General features: G+C 33.7%; 1 protein-coding gene across 1 annotated transcript in view; it reads left to right on the top strand.

Annotated features, from left to right (window-relative positions):
* Positions 1-8,991, top strand: part of LOC149575372 (uncharacterized) — a 43,356-nt gene extending 34,365 nt beyond the window's left edge. Inside the window, exons 6-7 of the mRNA XM_089815135.1 lie at positions 8,049-8,244; positions 8,392-8,991. Coding sequence (XP_089671261.1) covers positions 8,049-8,244; positions 8,392-8,408 — 213 coding nt within the window. The 3' untranslated portion in view covers positions 8,409-8,991. The remainder of the gene's footprint in view (positions 1-8,048; positions 8,245-8,391) is intronic.
* The last annotated feature ends 13,335 nt before the right edge of the window (positions 8,992-22,326 follow it).

The following is a 22,326-nucleotide window of genomic DNA, read 5'->3' as shown; positions in this document are numbered from 1 at the left end:
ATACTATTAAGGTGGTTTATTTCTTTACACAAGAACTTGAAGAGTATTATTGCAAAGATATTGAGAAAACACACATCTAGGTTAAAACACACATATATGAGATTCTTTACACCATACAAAGATGCAAATTTTGCTAAAAATAATAATTTATGTTGTAAAAGTAATTTCAACAATCATCTAAGTACAAGTAAAATAGATTGAATATATATTAAACCTGAGAGAGAAATGATGTAGTGCAAGGCAAGAGAATCCCCAAAGTAGATGTCCTAGCCCCCAACAAATAACCACACAACATAAACACAATAAAAATGCAAGATCTGATATCAAATCACAATAATTTATATATAAAATATAACTGATTACATGCAATGTGCCAGGCTATAAGGCCTTCCTAGTTATGGCCAAATACAAAGCAAGTAATAGTTCTGCAAGATCTCTCAAGATCCAATCCAAACACTATCTCAGCTAGCCTAGATCTATAATGTAATAGTAATCTGGAAGAAACCACCAAGGAAATCTCAACTTGTGCTCACAAGCCCACCAAGCAATCTCCTTGTTTTCTAGTCGCAACCCTAGCTCTTCTCTAACTATCCAAGATCCAATTGTAAACTACCTCACATTTGGTGCTCTGTCCACACATTCACAACTCCACCACAATACTACTATAAATTGCCTCACATTTGGCACTCTATCCACAGACTTAGGAAATCTCCCTCTTCAGTTGCTCCCACACTCACTCCTCCTCCTCTGAATGAATCACTCCATGATGAATGAATAATGAATTCACCACAACGCCTACTTATACTAATCTAAGCCATGTAAGTCTGCTCAAAATATAAATTAAATACCCATACATAATTTAAATGCCAAAGTCGACCTCCAATAGAAATTAAATGCCTAAAAATTGATACTTGAGAAAAATCGCTATATCTCCTAGCTTCTATTGAATTAGAACTTATGCTTTTAATTAAAGGTATTAATTTAGGTCCTCTAAAACCCTTGAAATGTGTAAAGGCTGATTCATTAAGGATATCTACACATCCATCCTGAAAGTCATGTACAGAAACCTTTCACGCAGATTGCTAGAAATTGATACTCTAGGAGAATTGCCATATCTACCAACTTATAATGAGTTAGGACTTGCACCTTTAATATATGATAGTACTGTAGGTCCTCTTTAATCCTAGAAATTAAAATCCTCTCATTCATTAAGAATAATTAGTTACACAACTTGCAACAAGCACCTAGAAACTAGAAAACATAGTTCTAGCAACAAGGTAAAAACAATTCAAACTTCAACTCAATCCACCCAATCTCTATGAAATCATGAGGAAAGGTTCTCCAATTTGTATTCAACACATCCCTAACCATGCAAATCATAACTCCACCAAATCCAAGCTCGATGCTCTTGTATCAGACTCCCTAGGTAAATAGAAAAGTATGTCCCATACTTTGAGGCCTAGAGAAAGATCTGCAACCTTCTTCATCTTCACCAAAGGCTTCCACTTCATCAAAGTCAATAGGAAAAATCTAAAAATCAACCATCTATGCTTCATCCATTGAAACATCATAATCAAATACATATTAGCAACCCAATTAGCATGCTCACACCCAAGAACAAACTGAACATAATGCTTCATCAACAAATTCTCATCCACATCAGCAACTAGTGGATCCACACCAACAACAAAAATCTCTGCATCAGTAGCAACAAACTCCACATCAGTAGTAATATGTAGATCTCCATCAACACATGCCAAACTCACAACACTAGCAATCTAATGCTCTGCAACACACAACTCACCATGAATAACTAGATCATCCACGACCAAGTGCTCTGCAATTTCCATGCCAGACTCAGCTAACTAATCATGAAAACCAATGTCCATTCCAGCATCAAAAAGGTTAAGAATATCTTCAACAACAACCTCTAGCTTCTTTACAGGTTTTGAATTAGACTCCACAAATTGATGAACAAAACCAAACTCTTCCACCTTGACCTTGCTATGCCATCTTGTCTTACAAACAAGTCTCTTAACTGGCCAAACAACTCTCTTTTGGATTGGTAGACTCAAAAACATATATAGAATGCCTTCTTGATCCAATCCTTATCTCGATCAGCCAAACTAGTTTTAAATCAAGCAACCACCTTCTTAGATTGATTAGTCAAAATAGATTCAACTTGAGCAGACATATCAAAAAAACCTCCTTTCTAGCACATCACAAAGATTCGCAATCATCTCAAGGTCCAATCCTCTTGGAGCCATCTCCCAAGATCTTTGTAAACCCCTTGCAAAAAATCCTTCCCATGCTCCTTGTGACAACCTCAAATTGTTTGCAATTTAGATCATAACCTGCCACCTTGCATGAACAATCAGAAACCACATCACAAGTCCAGAACCATGAATTTGCAATCCACAAACTCTCTATGATTATGCCTCAACAAGATCAATCTTCCATCTTCACATCCATCGATCCATCTGCAAGCTCTTTGCAATTGCAAGTCAGAACCATTATCTATGGCCTCACAACCAAGAGATCTAAGACTGTCGAAAGAAAATTCACCACCAAATCAATATCTTCTTAGATCTACTTCTCCAACCTAAGTCCTAGTGTAAACTGCCACAACTTCGATGATCTATCTACACACTCAGGAACAACTGAGCTCTAATACCATCTGATGCAGTGTAATGTAGGAGAATCCCCAAAGGAGATGTCCTATCCCCCAACAAATAATGACATAGAGGAAACACAATAACAATGCAAAATCTAATATCAAATCAAAATAATTTATTTATAAAATATAACTAATTACATGCAATGTGCTGAGCTATAAGGCCTTCTCGGCTATGACCAAATACAAAGAAAGTGATAGTTCTACAAGATCCCTCAAGATCCAATCCAAAGACTATCCTAGCTGGCCTAGATCTATAAAATAACAACAATCTAAAAGAAATCACCAAGGAAATCTCAACCTGTGCTTGCAAGCCCACCAAGAAATCTCCTTGTTTTCTAGTCGAAGCCCTAGCTTTGCTCTAACTTTATCCAAGATCCAAGTGTAAACTACCTCACATTTAGTTCTCTATTCACACATTCACAACTCCATTACAATCCTACTGTAAATTACCTCACATTCAACACTCTATCTATAGACTTAGGAAAACTCGCTCTTTAGTTGCTCCCACACTCACTCCTCCTCCGAATGAATCACTCCATGTTGAATGAATAATAGAACCACTACTTATACCAATCTAAGCCACAAGTCAGTCCAAAACACAAATTAATTACCCATACATAAATTAAATGCCAATGTCGGCCTCCAACAGAAATTAAATGCCTAAAAAATGATACCTGAGCAAATTTTGTGATATCTCCTAGCTCTGATTGAATTAGAACTTGTGCTTTGAACTAAAGGTATTAATTTAGGTCCTCTACATCCCTTGAAATGTGCAAAGGCTGATTCATTAAGGATATCTATGCATCCATCCTAAAAGTCATGTACATAAACCTATCGCGAAGACTGCCAAAAATTGATACTCTAGGAGAATTTCCATATCTCCCAACTTATAATGAATTAGGACTTGTGCCTTTAACAGAGATATAACTCTAGGCCCTCTTCAATCCCCAAAATGTGCATCCTCTCATTCATTAAGAATAATTAGTTACATGACCTACAATAGGCACCTAGAAACCAGAAAACATAGTTCTAGCAGCAAGGTAAAATTATTTCAAACTTCAACTCAATCCATCCAATCTCTATGCAATCATGAGGAAAGGTTTTCCAATGTGTATCCAACACATCCCTAACCATGAAAAGAATAACTCCACCAAATCCAAGCTCGATGCTCCTGCATCAATAAATGATAAAAATATAAATAAATCTACATAAAATCTATTAGAGTAATGTTTGAGAAATAGAAGATATAATTTGGAACAACTCTCTATAGGGTCAATTTGATAGTGTAACATTGTAATAGAATTCACATACAATCTCCATCACACATAGTCAACTTATAGACTATATTTCTTTAGAAAAGAAATAGTTTCTCAAAACCATGAATGAAATCCTAGTTCAACTATTCTACAATGGACCTATAAACACTCTCTTAGAGTAAATCCTCAAAAAATAGAATATAGCTCCCAATGATGACATTTGAGTCCTATAATTAAGGTGGTCCAATTTATATACAGAATATTCCATATAGAATAACTAATTACACCATGCCTTTAATTTTTAAATTGCTAAAGACTTGTTTTCTAGTCCACTATGCAACTCCATTTTAAAATACTCTCAGAGATGTCATAATAAATTATAGCTTACAAGAGGTATAACATTTCATTTATGGAATCCAATGGATTTCTTGAAATATGTCACCCATTTTATTAATGTCAAAATATTACCACAATATTAAATAATATAATATTTTAAAGGTTTTTCAGTGAAAAAACACCTAGTCCTAACAATCTCTGAGTTTTTGTATAGTCTTACTATAAAGGGTTTAGGGCCCCTTCAAAACCTATTTTTCACTTATAAAAAATAGTCTTTGCCATTTTTGCATACTTTACAAAAGAGAAAACATGCTTCCAACAAAGTGGAAAAATTGATAAGGGATTGAATTCACGTGGCCATATACACTATCTATCCCCCTTTATGGTCATAGTCTACAATATCCACTGCCTAAATGATAACTCTATCTCCCCCCAGTATGTCATGAAAAAAATGGTATTACACATTAATATTATTTATCCACAAAATAGATATTTTTTCTCTTACCAAATTAATGACTTCTTTTATAATGCTATTTTTTTTTATTATATATAGATTGAAATCAAATATTTGAATACAATATTTGAACCTTACAAATATAAGTAAGTTCCATATACTCTACCTCTACTTTTGAAAGAGAGACCACAAATTATCTCTTTCTTATCAAAATGACAATATCAAACAAATAAAATATACAAAATTGGTAGACATCCTACTATCCACCTCTTTCTTATTTTGAGTCTTTGGGGATTCACTTCTAAAGAAATAACTTATCATGTGCATGGGTATTCGGGTTTCTTAAATGACTGAAATATAGCTCAATACAATTCTTTAGTATGAGGAGGAAAGGGGATAATCAATTAAAACAATACATGTAAGTATTGAAGTTATAAAGAATGCATAGAAGGGATTGTGGTCTTTACAAATTGAATTTGAAATTCTTTATAATTTATCAATTCTCTCCATCAAAAAATTTCTTCCTTTAATTATGTTGGCCTTGTTAGGTCCACTAATCTAGATCATTTTTCCTATATCACATAGTCTAACATTGTGTTAGAGCCTCATGATCTCAAGACACCCACTTTGTCTTAACTCTAATCTAGTTAAAATAAAAGAGATCATACTAAGGTTGTCTTGGTATAGTACAATCCTATCAAGTTTGCTAAAATAAGTTATTAGACACCTTCTTCTAATTCCATAACGTGACTCAAAAGAATTTCCATGCTTCTCTAAAATCATTATGTTATGACTTAGAATAATATGTATATGATGATTAGGATTGTTAGAGGTGGTGTGACATGACAATTTGGTAGTTAGACAAATTTAAGTTCTTATAAATAAAATTTTTTTGTCAGAGAATTTATGTGTCATAGGTCATGTCTTAGTTTTCTATGTCAAGAATTTAACATATGAGGTGATAATAACAAGAAGTTTTAGGTTACATGTAGGGGTGAGTAATTCTCTTAGTTGATGCACTAGAAATAATAAGGGGATATAATAATGTAACTAAAATATATAAATTTACTTTATCATATGTAGAATATGTGAGACTACATTTTAGCGATTATAAAGGGAAATTTTCAAACAACAAACTACACCCTCTTTATCTTTTACTTTAAAATGATTTCCAAATGTGTATTGATGTAGAACCAATGCAAGAAAGTTTTTTTGAAAACTAGCTTCTTAAACTAAATACCAAATTCAAACATAATAAATAAGTAAATAAAATATAATGAATGCAAGTTTTGAAATAAGAGAAGAAAGAAATTAGTCTTTAGCCACTAATCTTGCCTTTCATTTTATCGTAATTCTTGAAAACCCATTTATAGAAAAACCATTTCTATAGGAGATTGTGCAAGGTCTCATGTATTGTACTTCATTATGTTTAATCAACACTTTGTTCATGAATTTCCTCTATGAATTCATATCTATAGAATCTATTGCCTTCTTAGTAGTTAGTAAATAGATTTAAAAATAAATAAATAGAAATAAGGTTGGATAATCTCTATAAGTGCTTCTTTTATTGAGTGTCGCTCCTCATGAGTGACATCTATGGTTATTATTTTCCTTTCTTTGAATCCCTATTATCAATTTCCTCATTAGGTAAATCCTAAACTTTTTGGTTTATTCTTAGGTGTAGTATTATGAATCATTGGATCCATTTGTACTACTATTTTACCCTCATATATAGGATCTAAAGGTTTAGGAGAATATTGATCTCTAAAGACCACATTCTAGCTTCACCATAATATTGTCTATCTCAATATCCCAAAATCATGTACTAGTTAACTCCACATCACACTATGAAGAAACACTTATATTCTTTTACATAAATTTATATTTCCAAAGCAAGGGTTGGATCATTATGTGGAGTCACAATTTGTAACTATATGATAGTGAGAACAAAGTCTTTAAGAGGAATAAGATGTTTAAGAGAGAATGTACGAAGAGTTTAAAGTTGAAAGATATGTTGACCTTTACCAGCATGAGCACAAGCTTCTACTTTTTAACATTATCTTATTTATATTTGTTACATAAATTCAGCTTTTAGCATGCCATTTTTTATCTTAATATATTAAATTTTTCTATTAAGATAAATAATTAAATTCAAATAAATTTATTATTTCTTTAAAATAAAATAAGAATGAATTATTTATTACTTTTATGTATAAATAAAATAATTATTTTAGTATTTCTTTAACTATTTAACATTTAAATAAAAAATTATCAATCTTAAAAAATTTAAATAGATTGAATTTATTACCAAATCGTATTTCTCACATTCCCTATAATAATGAATAACTAAAGCATATGTTGAATGATGCTAGCACTAAGTCTTAGTGCTGACAATAGAAGTTGTAGACATGTCAAAAGTAGTTGGCTTACTATCAATCAAATTTCAGTTAGGTGTCAAGTGTAGATTTCACTAGTGTAAGAATTAGTTATGAGTTTGCAATCTACAAATGCAATGTTCATTTTGATGTATCAAAGTAGGAAACACCTATTCTTGTTATATCTGTTTTTCTTAAGATTCTTGAAGGGGCTGTACCGAGACACTTAAACATCACATACTAAAGCTTCATTCCTATGCAAAAGGTGTTGAATAGTCAAAGTTGACCTTTTTTTTCAATATTAAATTTTTCCTTAGTGTGTGATGTTTAGGCATGATGGGCTGTACAGTGCTCATTTATCAATTTTAATGAATGTCTTGTTGTATGGCGGATGTTGAGATTTTTAGATATTTAAAATAACCTTTGTAGTATATTATAATGTGTTAGATGTTACAAATATGTGTAAAAACAATGAACTAAAATACTAAGTTCACAAATAATTTCAGTGATGATAGAAAAGCAATATAGACTTGTTATCAATTCCAATTCAAATGATAAATATAAACCTATTTTAATATAAATTTGTTGAAACTACGTATTATGATCATCCAGTAATTTTCTCTTGAATAAGACATTTTGTTGTCAATTTCGTAGATAACATGAAGCTCAAAAAGTTCTTTCTGCATGAAGAATAGGCGTGATCCATCCCTACATTTTGTTGCATTAAATTGTCTATATTGTAACTTTTTATTGATTTTTACCTTCTCTACATCATTCTGGTCGTACTTTTGAAACTACAAACTTATTAGGAGTTGCACAAATACTGTGTCTTTACATTTCTAGTTTGTGAATTCTTGTATCTTGGAGCAATAAATTTTCAGTTCAATAACTTTTTTATTTCAATACTTCACGAAGATAACTAAGCTACACCTTAACATATTATTGTGCAGGTGAATAGCAATAGTCAAAAGCTGAATCCGCATTTGAATTTGCTTGGAGGAGCAGATGGATTCCAGGAAAATAGCAGAGAAAACCCTCATACAAATTTCAATACTTCATCTTTGTCACAGTTAGTCTCGTCCCAAGTTAACATAATACCCAAGAACCCTAATTTAGAGTTCACTCTGGGCAGGCCGGGTTGGCAAGGTGAACATTCCATTTTCTTATAATGAAGTGATTCAATTAAAAAAACTTTCAAAAGAAATTGAACACCCTATATATTAATCCATCCAAAAGTTTTATAATTATTGGTATTGAAAATTGCTGATGGTTTTCTTCTTTCTTGGTATGCAGATCTTAAACAAACATAAGGATACTGGAGTACTGCTAGAACTATATTGAATTCAACAAATATATATATTATGAGAAAGGAGAACTTATATTTAAAACCAGAAAGAAGGTCAAGAAGGCAATTTTTTTCCAATGTTTCTTCCTCAGGCTTTCTTCCCCATCAGTCCAAACATGGAGATACATCATATGTATTAAAAACCTAAAATGGGTGATAAAAAATTCAAGAGAGTTCCACGCAAAAGGTGGCATAAGGGGTGTATCTTGCGCTTTTAGATTCTTGGATGCACTTTGTAACATGGGTTGTTATTGTTATGAAAGTGGCAGAAAATGGCAAGTCAAAAGCCCTTTCTTATATACAGTATAAATCTAGATCTTGCAATGGCCTTGTCAGTGCCATCTGCAAGAAAAGATATATATGTGAGATGGATGTTTATGTCTTCTCACACATGGCTGTATCATGAGATTGCAAGCAAGTAACGTTTATAGAATTTGATGTCACTCTTCTTTGAGGAGGAGCAGAAAACATGTATGTATTCAAGAGTATATAGGCAGCTTCATGCCATTTTGTGATGTTAATGAAAATCCTAAAATCTTAGTAATCCACATTAACTTTGTCATCAATATATTGGGAACATTGATACGTGCTATTAATGGGTAATCAAATTTTTATATAACAACATTAGAAACGTTCAACTGTGGGAATGTTGGGTAATTAAATTAGTAATAGCACAACATGTTCTCATTGTTAGGTTTGTTTGACCATTCCATTCATTTAAACAACGCTATACTTCAATTGTTAAATGAAATTACAATGACAATAACAATATAATAACAAGAAAACATGAACAACTGGTGATCTATCATGGAGTTCTGCGTTGGATGTTAATAAATCACAATGACCAGGTTTAATTTACCCTAAGGTGTAGCTAGATTCATGATGGCTTCCATCAACCCTTCTTGGCCTATAGAATAAAATTCAATTATGTTTATGCATTTGGAGAATTCTAAACTGGGAGTGAAACAAGTTCTCAAATGGTACACATCTCATGATAAAAGATTGAACTACCATGATAGAGTATCTGATATTCAAGCTATCTTTGGAACCAATAATCATGTAGCTAACACTTTGAGTCAAGTCACAAGTACTTTGGAACCATGAGACTTCATAATAGTTTGTGGTGGAGCTCACCCATATCTCACGACCCACATAATGAAGAGCTTATTTTTTAGGTTTTTAATGATTACAAGGGATACGAGGCAAGGTTTATATTTTACTAAATTAGTTGTTAATCTAGTTAGTTAGCTTCTTAGTTGGGTAGGAGCTTTTAATGTAATGGGAAAAATAGTGATTTTATAAAGTGTATATATTGGATGTAATAGGATAGTAGTATCGCTATATTTAAATCTATTAGTTTTGGTATTATTTGTAATGTAAATTTTCAACTGTTTTATAGATAAGGATATTTTAAATACATCTTTGATTCCAATATTTTGGTCACCCAAGCTATTGATGAAGCATACATGAAAAATGGATATAGAAATAATATTGAACATAAAGAAACTAATATTATTATTTGAGGAACGGTATAGATAGAAATGATATTTAATTAGAATAAGTTGGCTCAATAAAGAGATGTAGAATCAGGAAGAAGGAAAGTATGTACCTCAAGAATATTTTTATTGAACTAAGTTGTAACACCCTGCCAAGGGATCCAAAAGAACTAACTTAAAGTTTTACTAAGCTAGAATGAAAGGAAATGCATACAAGGAACTTCAGCCATGACATCTACGGACGAATCTCAATGGCAAAAGTAAAAAGCACTACCACCCAACCTTGTGGTAACCCAAAAAGGTCCTCTCCCACCGCGCTGAGGAGAAAGTCTCAAGTCCCAACCAAGATATCAATCCCAAAAATCAAAAGTAATATCTAGGTCAAGGACAACCCTAAAAGTAATCTAAAACAAAGGTTCCAAGATAAGTCAACATCTAGACCTAGAGGTAAACAAAGATATGTAGGAAATCTATACTACTAGTGGCAAGTGTCATTGCACAAACCAACTCTACGATTACCTAACTAGTCTTTTAATCCTCCAGCCTCCTAGTGATTCTATGCAGCACTAGTATCCTTTTGTACTGACAAGACATACTAACGATGCAAGGTTGCAACAAAGCATCCTCTCTACTCCCATCCTAGTCTGTACTAGCACTCGAGACATGGGTGATGAAAACATAAACTCTTATTAGGTTCATTTTACTCTCATTTAGTATAGTGTTATCACTTATTAACTACTTACAATGGGTTACCCTAGCAGCCACTTTGGGCCTCGGCCTCCATTGCAAGCCACTTCCCAACTTAACATACATATCACCTACCCTAGGCTCATAAAAGTGCATCAAGATTCACAAATTTCACTTCAACCCTATACAAGTGATTGGAAAACATCAAAAGATAATCCACAATAACATCTCAGTTCTTTGCAAGCAGCTGGAAAGCATCCCAAAAATAACTGATCGAAGATTCAAAGGTTAAGTCAAATATGTCATAACATTCATCTCGTAATCACACAAGAATACTAAAAGTAATAACAAAAAGAAACTAGAAAGCATCCCAAAAATAATTGATCGAAGACTCAAAGGTTAAGTCAAATAGGTCATACCATTCATCTCAATTTCACATAAGAACACTGAAAATAATAACGAACAAATAAATCCAAACTCATCATAGAGCATACTAGACACATTACCATGGTTGAGGTTAAAAGATCAAGATCAAATCATCATAATATCACAAACACAAAACTCCCAAGCCTCTGGTAACATCCTAAGACTGGTCAATTCTCTAGTTCATCCCCAAATCCAACATACAAGAAAGCACTTAACTAACAGTGTAACTCACATTTTTATTTGATTTTGAAGACACAATCTCAGTTAATGGTAAGGTTAATTTTTCATTTTAGGTAAGTTTTCGAGTACATAAGATTTACACTTTAACCCTTATTATTTAATCCATTTCTTGTATTTGAACAAAATGCACAATTACCCTTATTCGATTATAAGCTAAACATTCTAAAATAATTTAAAGGTAATTATTTATTAAATTATTAAATAATAATTATTGATTTTTAAAAAGGCAAGAGCCTACACCACAATGGTAAATTATGAGCCTCTTATTAATGAGGTCTTGGGTTCGAATCTACTCACGCTTAATAAATAATAATAATTAATCACAAGTTGGCTTTGGCCTCTTACCAATCAAAAAATAAATAAAAAATTATTGATTTTTAAATAAAATAATTACAAGTTTATTAAAATCAATATCATTAATAATAATAAAATATATTTTAAAACTTTTTAAATTTATACTCCTTATTAATTAAAATAAATTTAATTAAATTAATTAATAATTATAAAATAAACAACTATATTAATATTCATTAATTATTTATTAAATTAATAAACATTAATAAAAATTATTAATAACAATTTAAATTAAATACAATTTAAAATTTAATCAAATTTAAATAAAAAAAAAATTTTAAACAACTTGAAATGCATTATAATAAGGCGTTTAGGGCCTAACGGCCTATAAAAGCCGTGCGACCCTTTATGGATGTTGGTCACAGGCCCACTGCAGTTAGCGCAACACAATTAAATGCCATCAGAAGAGTTAATAAGGGAGGTGGGGGTTTGGTGGCCATGCCTCCCCTTCAATTATATTTTATTAATTATATATATATATATATATATATATATATATATATATATATATATATATATATATATATATATATATATATATATATATATATATATATATATATATATATATATATATTACAGAAGTTCTATCAATACTCTAATAGGAAAAATACAATCAACCAGCCAAATTTTTTATTTCTTTCAAAATCCTTCTCAGTTTAATTAACAACTTTTAAATCTCGAGAACAAGGGTTCTACTTATATTTTTAATCCTTACGTATACAGAAGAAAATAATAAGAATACCAATAGATTCTAATGAAGGATTGAAGAGTTCATCAAAACCCAATTTGGAAAAATAATTCACAATCATGATGAAGATAGGAATATTAAATTACATAATTAACTAGGTGAACAAAACATAAGGATCTACCTGGTTTTGATGCTAATTCACAATCACCCAAAGATTGTGAGAGAATTCTATTCTCTCAAAACCTTCTCTCTAAAAGTTCCTTTCTCCCAAAATTCTTAGTTCTCCAAAACTTTGGTTAATAGAAAATGAACTCTAAATTGTTCATAATGAGTTCTCCCCTAAATTTAGGGCACTGATTATTCGATCACCCATGGAACTCCTTGGTCACAACCCTTTAACTCTTTATTAACTTTTCCTTTATGTTTTCATGCACTCTTTTTGCAATATAAAATATATTTATTAAATTTATTTGCTTTCTCTATTTAATTAATTTATTATATTTTAATCTCATGCATAAGCTTTAGGCAATTTGATTACAATAAGCTTTATTGAATAATTGATTTCTCTCTCTTAATAATTTTTGAAGTGTTTTTAATATAATATTTATTAATTTAAGTAATAATAATATTTAGCATTTATTTAAAAATGATCTCCTGAATATATCATTATTAAATTAAATAAATATTATTATGCTCTAAAATTAGAACTATAATTTCTTTTTTAAATTTAATTCTGTTTATTTAATTAATTTGCAATTAATTAAATATTGAAATTATCTTAATAATTTTCCATTAAATTAAATCATTAATTAATTTTTTAATTTGACTTAGTTAATAGAAAAATCACCAAAGACCTAAAAGATGAAATATGAAAACTCATCATAAAATACCACATACAAGATCAAACTCAAGGGTTATAATCACAAATTTATGTCGTATGACAAATTCAAAAGGGTAATCATCATAGATACTTGTCCTAATTTTCTAGGATAATTGGTTTAAAGGTTAGGATTTGGACTCAAGAATTTATCTCCCCTCTCTTACCATTGAGATATTGCGATAGGGTACACTCATCCTGGCAATTCAAGGAAGTCAATACCTAGTACTTGCAATCTACATAAAATCCATGCATGTACTTGAGCACATATATTCTAAGCTAAACAGGAAATGGTAGGAAGTGGTGCATCATGTAGATCCTGACTAGTAGGTGATTACGACTCCCTTCCTTAACCACATCAAAAACATCATACATAAAGAAAACATACACATGCACACCATACACATGCAATATGGGGTAAGTATCCATAGAAAACATGTATAAATAATTCATCTAACTAACATCATCAAATAACTAAAATCACCATAAATAGTCATCATCAAGGTATAGTTATGCATACGTGAAGTAACTAGTACCAAGTAGTCTCATCATATAATCAACTGAGTATGAAAATAATATCTGATAATCTGAAAGATAATACTACTAATCATCAAGCATAAACATAAATAGGCCTAAAAGAGTTCGCCAATAATAACTGAATGTAAACTAGGGGTAGGCACTACATCCACCCCCTAGACTTAGGCCTACTCCTGGAAGCCTACAAGAAAGGTAAAACTAAAGAACTCACTAAGCAGGTCCTATTGGACCCTTTCCCCCTATAGGAGGATATGACGACACTAAGAACACTTCAATAATACCCAAATGCTTGATCTCTGAAATTGTGATTTCGCTAGCAATTGAGAAGAAGGTTCCTAGAATTGTTATTCCACAAATGACTAAAATAATAAATTCTAAAATTGTGATCTCGGGAAAGGAGTTAATGAGGCTTATTGAGATTCCAAAAATCACAATTTTGGAGATGGTTTCATAACAAAGATGTGAGAATGTGAAAATAATTTTCATTGAGTAAGCACAAACTATTAATAGTTTGAAGTAAAAATTGAGTACTCAAGTAATGTGACACATTAGACAATTTGCAAAGTGGATGTATGCGTGGAAATTTATGAATCATAAATACGGAATGAAAATAAATTAATCACTTTGGCAAAAAGGGTGTTTTTCATAACTTCATACAAGCAGAGCTAGGATAGAAGCTGGTGAAGAAGATTTGAAAGCATTTTGGAAAAATTGCAAAAAATAGTAAGCTCAAGCTTTTTCTTGCTCTGGATATTACTCATTTGATAAAGATGTCTATTAAAGTAGATTCTAGTACTAAGGAGTCAAAAAGGTTCCTATTGAGAAAAATATTTTGAAGATGTTAGAAATATTTCTTGATTCCTCTTCTAGTGGCTATGACCATCTTTGTGGATGAATTCGAGAATTGTAAATATTTTAACCTTCCATTACACGGTAGAGCGCATTTGTTCTGGTATTTCTATGCAAATAAAGATAAGAAGGAACCCATAGACAATTGATAGAGGTTAGATTTAGGCAAGATTATGGTCCCAAATGCATTTGTGGATATAGAGCTCATAAATATCATAGAAAACCATTATGAGCCAACCACTAGGATTGTGAGGAAAATGGATGAAATGCCTTTGTTCATCATCACAAAATATTGTATTGAAGTGTATCACCTAATCTAGTAGTGTAAAATGAATACTAACTAATAATGAGAGTATTAACAATACTAAAACAGTCAACACTTATGATAGGATGGAGTTATCACCACAAAAGAAGGCAAACCAAGAATGGTGGGCTCCTTATGGTATAACCTACAATGACATAGCTGTGTCCTTGATGGGTAGAGATGTGTGCTCAAGCTTCCAATTGCTGGATGATAATCAAGTATGGGGGTGGATGGGTGATTCAAAAATGGAGGCATCGAGGGGTTTTACCATTATGATGGTATTATGGTAGTTTAAAGGCTCTCAAAATAGCATGATAACTTTGCATGGAAGGTGGATGATATTTTTGAAAGGAGAGGGTTTCATTTATAGTCTAAGGGGTACAGAGATGGATGGTCAAGATGTAAGGATGGAAGAATGGTGAGGGAGGGTTAAGATGAATTCAAAGGGGAGCATATGGATTGTGCTTGTTTGGAGCCAATAGGAGAGTGACACTTATCACAAGGAGGATGAGTGTGAGAGGATAGGATAAGGGTTGGTCAAAGGAAGTAATGAAGGATGTTGAGTATGTAAGAGGGATGTAAGAGTCATAAAGGGGGATGTAAGAGTCATAAAAGAGACTTGTTGACTTTGGCTTGGGTTAGCAAGTCTTAACCCTTGCTTGAAGTTGTGTACATGTTTAGGAGAGGGATTATACTTAGTGTAGGAAGGAGGTTAGGGGTTAAGTGGTTTAGCTTTGATGGGATGGGTTAGATAGTTGGCCAAGTGAGGTTAGTATGGGTGGATGGGTTGGATTAGGGATAAAGGTTGGGTTTAGGGATGTTTTAGGGGTTTAGGATAGTTTATTAAATGATTTATTTAATAAAATGGGGGATGAGGGATTAAATTAAATAGGCTTGTAGATTTATTTAATTTAATAGAGGAATAGGGATTTAATTGATAATTTGATTTTGGGTTATCATTTAATTTTATCAATTGGACTATAATTAATTAAATTAATTAATTAACTAGGGGATGATGATTAATTAATTAAATGATAAATATTTAATCAATAATTCCTTTAGAGATGACTAAATATGCTTACCTATTATGTAATCAGATTTAGGTGTCTACATATTGCCCCTGTTTGACATAATGTTGGGACCACACTATATCAAAAAAGTTTGAATATTGATGACATGAGAAAGACTTTTTAAAGAAATAGGGTTGTCCCAATTTTGAGTGGAAGAGGAGAGAATGGACTGCATGATGCCCCCTCAAGAAGGTGATGGAGAAAGAAAATGAAACACGATGGCTTCTTGAAAAGTACGAGAATCTAAGGGGAGTAGGAGGATTGAGAGTGGCTAACAGAGAGGGTTTAAGGAAGCTCATACTCTCACAATGGGAGAATGATCCAAAGGAAAACCTTGTGTGCAAGGATAAGTAATGGTTAAGAAACAGGGTAAAGAGGGAGGGGGGAAGGTGATTGGTTGTTTGAAATTGAGCCCAGGGAAGTGATTTGGAATATGGTAAGGTTGGGGAGAGTATGATTCTAGGATTATGATTGGGGATGGCTAAAATCATGATTGATGTAGGAGCTATGATTATGATTGATACAAGAGCTATGATTATGATTGATTTAGGAGCTATGATTATGATTGGTTTAGGAGCTATGATTATGATTGATTAGGAACTATCATTATGATTGATGGAGGATTGGATACTACGAGATCGATAGATTGGCTGGACCATGATTGTAGGATTGATTGGATGGGATACTTGGATAGGATGGGATGCTTGGATGGGATGGGATATTTTGATAGGATGGGATGCTTGGATAGGATGGGAAGGTGATGGATTTTATTGAAGCTTGAGCTTGGGGGTGTTCCAAAGAGGAGCATTACCATATAGTTGAGCACTTGTTTTGATATAGGAATATTGGGGATATGCCAAGGTTACGGAGAACATCAAGGCCTTTTTACCAATATTACATAGGAATGATGTGAAACAAACATGCGAGGATTGCCCCAACATCACACATGAGTCTCGAAAGAATCAGAATGGGAATGATATTGGGTAACCCGCAAGCAAACAATATTTCCCAAGTGCACTATGTAACCACAAGCGATCACATGTTTGTAATATGCAAGGGTCATATCTGACTAACTCACAAGCAGAATAGCAGAAAATATTTCCCTGAAATTGTCCCATTTGTAGCACACCAAGATATAAAAGATCATGGTGACCTTGAGGAGGGTACAACCCAAATCACTTGGAAGAGATACTTTAAGAACCAAACCTGAGATCTCGAAAAGAAAATAAATTGAAAGAAAATGTAAATCCATGAAAAAGTAGCCTTTTTCCAAAGAGATCAGTAGGATTGGATACTGACGGACCAAGATTAGACGAGAGAAAGGATGCATCCCGCAAGGATCTATTCTTAATATCAAGGACTAGGATGAATCAAGCAATCATAACTTTTTAGGATAAAATTTTGATGACAAGGGATCTTGTATGAGGATTCCCTAAAGTACCTAACCAAGAGAACTGCAATTTATGGTCAAGCATGAACTAACACAAAGAGATGATAGATATAAAATGGTACCAAATGAAGGACTAACGTGCAAGGAATATACAGTTGATAGACCAAAGTATGTACAAGGGATTACCATACAAAATCTCAGCATGATAGGATAACGGTGGGAAAGATAAAGATGAGAATATAGCAGATAAAAAGATTAGGATGAGGAGATAGAGGGAAAGCTCAAGATAAGGAGATAAGGAGATAGAGGGGATGAAAATCTTGGGAGGGGAAGATAGTGGATAAATCTCAAGAGGGGGTGATAGTGGATAAATGCTTAAGATAGTAGATAAAAAGTCGAGATAAGGAGATAAAGGAAAAGTGTAGGATAAGAAGATAGAGAAGAACCTTGGGATAAGGAGATAAAGGGGATAAAAAGATTGGGATGGGAATATAGTAGATGAAAAGCTTGGGAGGAGGTGATAGTAGATAAAGTTTAGGATAAGGAGAGAGTAGATGAAAAGCATAGGATGAGAGATAGAAAAATGAAAAGCTTAGGAGGAGGAGATAGAGGGGATGAAAAGCTTGGAATGAGGAGATAGTAGATGTAAAAAGCTCAGTATGAGGAGATAGTGGGAGAAATGGATTGATGATGGGTAGAGTGATATGGATAAGGGAATGATATACCTAAAGAAAAGGAGTGGGAAGGATGGATCCCAATGATGATGATTGGGGTTTTTACCAAGTCATGCAACAAGGATGGGCAAGCGAGTAAAAAGGTAATTGGATGAGTTAAAAAGATGTGCAATGGAATGGTGCAGTTGATGATAGATTTATAGGAGCATGAGGATATGAATGGATGACATGGGGTATATGGGGATAGCCTAGTGTTAGATACTAATGACAAGGGATCTACCAGGTGATGGAAAGATGGAGAGATGGTGAGAAGTGTAAGGATGGGAGAAAAAGGTATGACCACTTTGGGGATGACCAAATGAAGATAGGGCTAGGATGGGGGGCGGGGGGGAGAAGATGGACACAACATGGTCTCCAAGGAATATAGTGCCCCTAGTTATATATTATTCAAGAAGAGGTGGGATAGGATAGATGGTTGGATGATAAGAGGATAAGGGAGATAGATGGAAGCTAGGATGTGAAAGGTGAATGAGTAGGGAAGATAGGAGATAATAATATTTGGCAGATGAGGATGATGGAGGGCTTATATGGATGGAAGGGTGAGTGGATAAAGGATAGATGGATACAAATTGTGATGGGAAATGGATGTCAAAAGGATGACCAAAAGCATGTATCTGGTGATGGACTTTATTTGTATCAAGATCCGAAGGAGGATGGCAAGTGAGATGGATAAGATGTGGTGGGTAGGGTGGGATGAGTTGGCAATGGTGGGTGATATAACGTGCCCCCAAGTATATAGAGCATTTGGATGGAGGGATTATGCATGACACTTGTTTGCCAATTTTTCATCATGGTACTTGTCCAAGGCGCTTGAATTGCCAAGTTTTCACCAGTCGATGCTTTTTTTTATGCATTTTTACTCATAGACATTGGTAGGAAGGGAGAGAGTTGAAAAGGATTGGATTATATAAGTGGAATGATGGGTGGGAGTTTGGCAAGTAATGGATGGGAAGACATAAGGCTTGTGGGAAATGGATGAGAAAAATGGCAAGATCATCATTGGCACACACCTTGAAAGGTGATGAAATAGCGAAAAAGATGGTGTTGAGCGAGGTTAAATGAAAAATGGAGGAAGAGAAATATAAAAACTAATAGTAAAGTTGGAAGATGGAGGACTAGAATTTTAGGACAAGAAGCAGAGGGACCAAAAGTGGATTGGGGGGGTGAAGGATGTATATATGGAGATTTGGATAAAGTATGAATGGATGAGGTTTTTTGAGTAGTAAGAATGGATGTCAATTGAGAGTTTTCATTAAGATGCATTTCATTTATGAGCATCCTTGGTATCTACATGAATTTTGACTTTTTAAGCTTGGGCCTTTGTGGCCTCTTGACATTTTCTTTGATTTGGATCAAATGCTTCTCTTTAGGAACATGTATTTTAGAAGGGACATGTCAAGACTTGGATTGTTGTGGATTTTTGGATTTGGATTTTTTTATTTTGGCATCCAATATGCTTTTATTATCCATTGTATGGGGATAAGAACACTGAGGATATGGAGGAATTATGGATGGAATGATAGAGGTTGAAGGTTGGAAGGTATTCAAGGATGAGTAGTTTTGATGATCTAGCTTGTGGATGTGAGGGGATGGAATGATGGACTAGAGTACAAGATATGGAGTCATATAATTTCCCAAAATGGATGAAGGGAATGAAGGATATGGGTCTAAAATAAATGGAAATGAGGAAGGAGTAGGTCCCAAGATAGATGGAGGAGATAAAGGATTTAGATGAGGTATATAAGGACCCAAAATGTATGGAAACGATGGGGGATTTAGATAAGGGATATATAGGCCCAAAATGGAGGGTCAGAAACAAGTAATAGGATAAGGGACCAAAATAGATGTAGAACAAGACGGAGAAGAACTTTGGGGTGAAGATAGAAGAACTTGTGACCATGCAAGGATAGAAGGGATACCAATATCTAGAGATACACTTTTATTTCTTTCTTCAAGATGATGCTCATTATTTGGAACACATGATGTGAGTCCATTACCAGTTGAAGGAGTTGAAGCATCAGATATGATAGTTAGATCCTCTTCTATGGATCTATCATCATGGATTAAAAGGTATGTATGATCCTGAAGTAGAGGGGATAGAAGGATAGGATCTTGATCTGGATGGGTTGATGGAAATAGATCTTGAGATGGAGTAGGTACGGTGGTAGGATTCAGATATGGAGGGGATGGTAGAAGTGGATCATGTAGGGGAATAAGTGGGAGGGTGGGATCTTCATTTGTATCATGGGATATTTCAACATGCTTTTGGACAAGAGCTTGATAGGAATGGATAGGAGTGGATGGTATGATAGGAGAAGTATGGATGGGTAGGAGGTTCTACAATGGGGATGGGTTGATGGGGGATGGACTTAGTAGGTTTATTACATGAGATTTTGGTAATGGTAGGAGGATGAGATGTAGATGGGATTTGGAGGGATTTTCTAGATGGGAGGTAGGAGATGGAAGGTGTCTAATAAGTTGGGTGGATGCGAAAGGGATGATAGTGATAGGACGATGTAAGAGGAATGGTGGGTGTGGGAGATGGATTTTCTTATAAAATTCCTTGGAGATGTGTGTGTTGGACTAGGAAGAGTAAAGGGAGTAGGGTGATGCATTGTATAAATAGGATTGGTTAAAGGATGTTGGAAGTGGTTTGGAGGAGATTGGAATGGTGGATATGGACTAGGGATGTAGCTACTAGAATTTTTTTGGAATGGTAGAGACTGAGAAAGGAAGGTGGAGGAAGATAGAGGTATAATTGATGTATAAGAGGAATATGTAGGCACAATATAGGAAGGAGGTAAGGATGAGGATAATGATGAATTTCCCTTGTCCAAGGCATGGTAAGGAGTACTAGTGGGTATGCATAGAGGAATGATGGAGCAATTTGGAGGAATGTTTGGATTTTGGAGGATGTTGGGAGTAATATCTCTATGGCTTTCAATATACTCATTAGAGTCAACAAGAACTTCATCATCATTGGAATAGGATGGAGTGGGAGAAAAGGTGGGATTACTAGACTCATCATAATATGAGTGTGACATCATGTTTTGATGATGAGTTGGATAGGGATGGAATGTTACTAGTTAAGATATGGACAGAAAAGGAAAATTTTACAGAAGACCTGAGGAATGGTGGTACTATAGGAAAGCTTGGAAGCTTGGATGAATCTTGGATGAGGTAGTGACTACGCTAAGTATGCCTTTCATTTGGGTTGAATGATTAACCAATGGACTTGCTAACAACTATTTCAAAGGATAGACAAGCGATCTCTTTAGCAAAAATATTTTATTTTTCTTGAAACATGGGGAGGGTTTTGAACACTCAAGCATGTCAAACACACCAATAGCCCTATAATATGTTTTATGAGGATATACAAGCTTAGCTAGGGGTGTCCTCGATAAACACAAGGTATGTGAGGCCCAAATCTGTGGATGAAAGAAAACAATGTCACATAGCTGGGACTAGAAGGTAACCCAAATCTCCACCTTCACTTCCCAAAGGTATAAAGTTCTTTGGGGCTTAGCCAAGAGTGACAAGATTATGTTTCCAAGAGAGGTGTCTTTCAATTCAACTCCTGATATTTATACTTTACCAGAATGCTAGAGTTGAGGTCATCCCAAGGGGTGATGAAATCCCCAAGCAGGCCTCCTAAAAAATGTAAAATAAGACCACATAAGTGATTTTGGGTTTAAAAGACACTTGTTCATTCCAATTGATGATTTAGATTTTGTAAGCTATGATTGAAGACACAAGTGTTTGTGGCATACAAGCTTTTTTCCAACTTGACAACATCGTCAACATAATGAAAATTGAGAGTTCATCAACATAAGAAATTTGAGCATTATCAACATGAGAAATTCGATAAGGAATGAGTTAACTAGTCAATTCATTAATGTATTCAAGATTGAGTGATTTTGTTTTAAGCCCCAAAGTTGAAGTGTGAGGGATAGCAATGGTTATTTGATCCTTGGCATTCGAGATTGGGTTTGTTTTTTTAATCATGCATTCCAATAAAAAACTTGATTTTAGGCCATGGCATTCAAGATTGATTTGAGTGACATTCATTCAATGAAAGATTATTTTAAACACTCAAGTTCATTCTAAGAAAAACTTACAAAAAACATGGTTAGGCTTTGAAGGTGTTCCAATCTCCAATGCTATAAAAAATCAATTTAATTAGTCACACAAAAATCTCCAAAATCAAAACTTAACTATGGAAAAAAAA

Source organism: Cupressus sempervirens, chromosome 2, assembly GCF_028749045.1.
Source record: "Cupressus sempervirens isolate cs-2001-9-10 chromosome 2, ASM2874904v1, whole genome shotgun sequence".
Taxonomy (NCBI): Eukaryota; Viridiplantae; Streptophyta; class Pinopsida; order Cupressales; family Cupressaceae; genus Cupressus; species Cupressus sempervirens.
Note: the sequence above shows the minus strand (reverse complement) of the source record. Positions and strands in the feature narration are given on the sequence as shown.